Source organism: Sardina pilchardus, chromosome 2 (assembly GCF_963854185.1).
Source record: "Sardina pilchardus chromosome 2, fSarPil1.1, whole genome shotgun sequence".
NCBI classification, from domain to species: Eukaryota; Metazoa; Chordata; class Actinopteri; order Clupeiformes; family Clupeidae; genus Sardina; species Sardina pilchardus.
Genome location: NC_084995.1, coordinates 25,072,554 through 25,077,553, shown reverse-complemented (window position 1 = coordinate 25,077,553; position 5,000 = coordinate 25,072,554). Strand labels below are relative to the sequence as shown.

The 5,000-nt window shown below is 45.3% G+C and overlaps 1 protein-coding gene across 3 annotated transcripts in view; it reads left to right on the top strand.

Moving 5' to 3' along the window:
- Nucleotides 1-5,000, top strand: part of inpp4b (inositol polyphosphate-4-phosphatase type II B) — a 273,163-nt gene that overhangs the window by 112,033 nt on the left and 156,130 nt on the right. For all 3 annotated transcript variants that reach the window (XM_062523240.1, XM_062523223.1, XM_062523231.1), the window contains exon 3: nt 4,805-4,923. In XM_062523240.1, coding sequence (XP_062379224.1) covers nt 4,805-4,923 — 119 coding nt within the window. The remainder of the gene's footprint in view (nt 1-4,804; nt 4,924-5,000) is intronic.

The window sequence follows — 5,000 nt, the reverse complement described above, 5'->3', positions numbered from 1 at the left end:
ACTTGTCCAAGTCCTTTGGTAAGGCTCAGGATGTCAGGAGGGAGAGTTTTTTTTTAATTTTTTTTATGAAGTCACATCACATGGAGAACATTTTAAATTAGATTATATGGGACATTTTTTCCCTGTGTGCCTCTGAACAAAACTGAAATCAAATCATCTCTTCACTTTTTTTAAATAAGAAAACAACAACTGGAAAAGTTAATGTACGCCATAGACCAAAATAAGAGAGAGCGGGAAACCGAGAAACATTGAAAAATGGAGTTCAGTATATTTTTTGTAGTTAATTTGCTATTACATTTGCATTTAATAGTATCACAAGAGCTCTTTAATACATATTACTGATCCAGGGCATGTATGTAATTCAATTAAACAATAAATGTGCAACACATTTTACAGTAATGAGTATGTTTGTCAAGCCCCAGGCAATGACTGCCTAGGTAATGCATTCTCATCGTGACTCATTCAGGTCATCTATAAGAACACATGAATCAATTATTGAAGTTGGAAAAGCAATTATTCATTGCGTGAAGTAATTGACTGTAAATGCATGAAAATACTGGTGGTTTCTTGCAGAAAGAGTCTGAGTAAATAAGCCACAGCACACGGCACAAACGGAGAAGGCTGGAGCCGTTTGCCTGCTAGGTGCTTCTGTAGGACAAAAGGGAAATCCCTTTGTCTGTGGCCTATGCATAATCTGACAGATGGTAATTAATTGTAGATGACAAGTATATCTAGCTGTTTTGAAGTCTCATAAAATAAAAAGACTGTTTTAGGTCCCCTTTTTGAAAATAATTATGGCAGGTGTTTTCTGAATACTCCACACTGATTTCTCTCTCTGATGCGACTGCAAGACACATACAGATGTTTGTGCTAGCTAGCCCTAGTCTTCCCAGTTGTATCACATATTGACAGGAACCAGGAATCGGTAGAATGTAGCTAATGCTAGTTTCCTTTTCATGAAGTTGATTTATGAATACATGCCTTATAGGAGCACTGTACACTGACAAGTAAAAAACAAATGCTAAATACTGTATGTTCCCAGAACTCCTGCATGACTGCAAACTATTGAAGTCATGATGACTAAAGCACATAGTTTTGAACCTCCAAAAAGCACAGTTTGAGTTGTATACCCTGATATGCCCTAATATACCCAGTAGTAGACCTTAGCCCAAAAAGCCTCTGGGCTGTGCTCAGGGCTAAACATGTAGGAAGCGTTAGTCCACAGCAATCTGCTGCTTCATGGGCCTTTCATTTGGCATTTTTTGCCAGCTGGTTAATATCCAGATAATGCCGCTTTCTGATGTTTATATGATAACATATTAACATATAATTATGATACAGGCACCAAGACCACCTATAGTGAATGATCAGGTGACCTTTATATCGTTGGTTGTCCAGTAGCAAGTTCGTGTGCAAGCATGAGCTTTGAGTCTCATGCATAAGTATAGTGCCCCAGCCAGGGACCGGTTCCTCCTCCACTGACTAGTCTCATGCATAAGTATAGTGCCCCAGCCAGCGACCGGTTCCTCCTCCACTGACTAGTTGAGACCAAAGCTCTCTTTCTACACCTGCACCACACTGACGGCTCAATACTCAGCTGTGTGTGTGTGTGTGTGTGTGTGTGTGTGAGTGTGTGAGTGTGTGAGTGTGTGAGTGTGTGAGTGTGTGAGTGTGTGTGTGTGTGTGTGTGTGTGTGTGTGTACGCACCTCAATAATACATGGCTACCGGTTCACACCTCCACGCTTACCTTGGGCGTTGTGTGGGGAGCGCGTGCAGCAGAGCAGAAGCAGGTGCTTTTATGGAGCCTCTTCACATAAATTGCTGTTTCTTTCAGGGACTCGTATGTGGTGTGGAAACTCCTGACAGCCATTCACTCTCTACCTTAGACCTGTTCTCCACGGAATGAATCAAAAGACACATCACAGAAACCAGTTTTCCTGATGTGTTCTGGCCTGGGTACTGCTGATTGCTAGCCTGTAAAATCTAGACCCCGGTAATATTTCAGATTAAGGCTCTGGCCACGAATAATGTAATGGCCCAACTCAGGGCGACACCAAGCATGCATTTGAAAGTCTCTCAATTGTATAACATTACGGCCAATGTTTACTCTGACTGATTCCGAACTTCGACGCAATTGGATAACACTACGACCAATGTTTACTGACTTTGAACGTTGCAGCGCTGTCGTCATCAGTTAGGTCGCCTCTGGCCCGCCTATAAGATACACCGATGTGATTGGTTTCCCCCGATGCCTGGGGTAAAAGTAATGTGCATCATTGCTCATTGCCAGAGTATCTGGCAGACACAATTCATATTGTGCTCTCGCGTGAACTCTGGATTTCCAGGGTAGCTGATTGCTGCATTTAGATGCAAACTGCATTTCGTTGTCTCTGTGCTACTCTGTACTCGGTACTTCCTGTACTCTGTACTCGGTACTTCCTGTACTCTGTACTCTGTGCTTCCTGTACTCTGTACTCGGTACTTCCTGTACTCTGTACTCTGCACAATGACAATAAAGTTGTATCTAATCTACTGTAGTCTAATCTTATCTGATGGCTTTAATTAAAGAGCCTTCATTAGATATAAGGTGGAGATTAGGTTGGTTTAGGAAGCAACACTCAATGTAAAGCTCAATAAAAAGCCTTTAGGATGAATCTAGAAAATAAGGAAAGAATTAAGTGCAATATTTTATGCTCAACTTACTTTGAAATGATGCTGGAAGAAATGGATATCCTCTAGCCTTGAGTGAGTTGTGCACTTGTGTGTGCTGCTATGGCCGGGCTGCGCTAGAGATGGCCAATTTGTGTTTTAGGTTACCTTCATAAAAGGAGGGGAGAGGCCGAGCTAAGGGAGATTTATGGCACTGCCAGTGCATAGACACTAACATGTCGATGCAAGCAGATTGGAAACAAACCTCACCACCACGGAGAGGAAAGTCCTCCAAGCAAGGTCACGTAAATAAAGCATTCTTGTAGTCTCAGCCATGCTTTTGGATGAAAAATACAACGTCTCTTCAATGTCTTGTTTAGACTTTGCTCAGGGAGCTGCTTGGTTGCATTAAATGAGACTGATATGGTCATATCCCTCCCTGCCTACTTTCCACTTCCTTTACAGCTTTTGTTGCCTCTTCCTAGAAACAGCTGTACAGCTAATGGCTTTTAAAAGATATCTCTCTATCTCTCTCTATCACTCTCTCTCTCTCTCAGCAGTTAGAACAGTTAGAAATCCTTTTGAGCTTTATGCCCAACCAAACAGCCTTACTGCCACATTTACCCCCGTAGACATAGACTCTAGCCCCATGAATCAGGTAAAACCCCAGCATCAATTTGCCCCGTAGTTTTGCATTGAGCGCATTTCTCCACATTCAGCCAATCCACATTGATTCTTTGTTTCCATACCAGAATATTTCCATTTAGATAAAATTGCCTTGTGTTGGCTTCAAGTTGTTATACTTAAAGTAATTTCTCTCTTCCCCTACACACACACACACACACACACACACACACACACACACACACACACGGGTAGATGCATATTGCTTAGTGAAATAGCCTAAGCCCATCATTTAAGAGCACTGTTCTGTTTGTGTACTGACATGCAGATGAATGGTTCGTGTACACATTGCACATACGCTAGCACACAATTACCCTCTGCCCATACACACAGAAACACACAATCACCCTCTGCCCATACACACAGAAACACACAATCACCCTCTGCCCATACACACAGAAACACACAATTACCCTCTGCCCATACACACAGAAACACACACTCACCCTCTGCCCATACACACAGAAACACACGATCACCCTCTGCCCATACACACAGAAACACACGATCACCCTCTGCCCACACACACAGAAACACACGCATGCAGTTAAATGCTTCAATGACAGCCTGCAAGTCCTGCACTAAAGGGCTGTGCGGCGCCAGCGAAGTGGAGGCACTTTATTTTTTTATTAGTGTAATCTCCTCTCAGGCCCAGTCGGCAGAGCCAACTTTGGGCTGTGTGTGTGTTTGTGTGTGTGTGTGTGTGTGTGTGTGTGTATGTGTGTGTGTGTGTGTGTGTCTGTGTGTGTGTCTGTGTGATGTGTGTGTGGAGGCTGGAGGCTCTGGTGGCGGCGGTGGGGGCTGTTTGACTGGAGGACGAGTCCATCTCCTAAATCAGTCACTCAGGATAAAGTAATAGGCGTGAAATGCAGGCTTTATTAGGGCAGTGTGGGGGGAAAGTTACTGAGCGCTGGAAAGGGAAACTTGGGCTTCCTCTGAGGGACATGTGAGGCCACGCCCACACTTCCTGTATGAGGAAGCCTGAAGGGGGGGGGGGGGGGGGGAGATCACAGGGAAGAGGGGGTGGAGGTGGAGGGGTTGGGGGTTAAAGTTCAGCTTTTGCTGAAGGAAATAAAGGACAATAAGAATGACACGTCTCATGAGAATCTCAGCCAAGATTAACGCGCACACAGAAAAGACTTCTTACCACCTTACTCGCCAGCCGCTCTACAGTTCCAGGACTCCTTTGCAGGTGGGTCATGTGACTTCCTGTTTCTGGAGAGCACATCCTGGAGACCCGCGGTCAAACTCCGCCTCCATTCTCTCTTATTCTGTTTTGTTGATGAAGCCAGCCGTGTAGGGGTGGACTTTATTCACCCAGATATCTGTCTCTTTTTGCCCTCGCCGTGTTCGTGTGTGTGTGTGACCGGGACATTTTTCTCTGCACTTCCTAATGGAGTGTTTCCGTGTGTCTGTCTCTCTCTCTCCCCCCGTGTGTGTGCGTCCTGCTCCTCTCCTGCCGTCTGTCAGCGTGCCGAGGCCTGGTGTCCCCGGCCAGGGACGGGAAGCCCAGCGTGCTGGTGCAGGTGGCCGCCCTGGACGCCTGTGAGCAGAGCCTGCTGGCCCTCAACACCACCGAGATCGTCCAGGTAAGAGTCCTTAAAGCCTCGACACCTCACCTCCCCTCCCCCCCTCAACACCACCGAGATCGTCCAGGTAAGAGTCC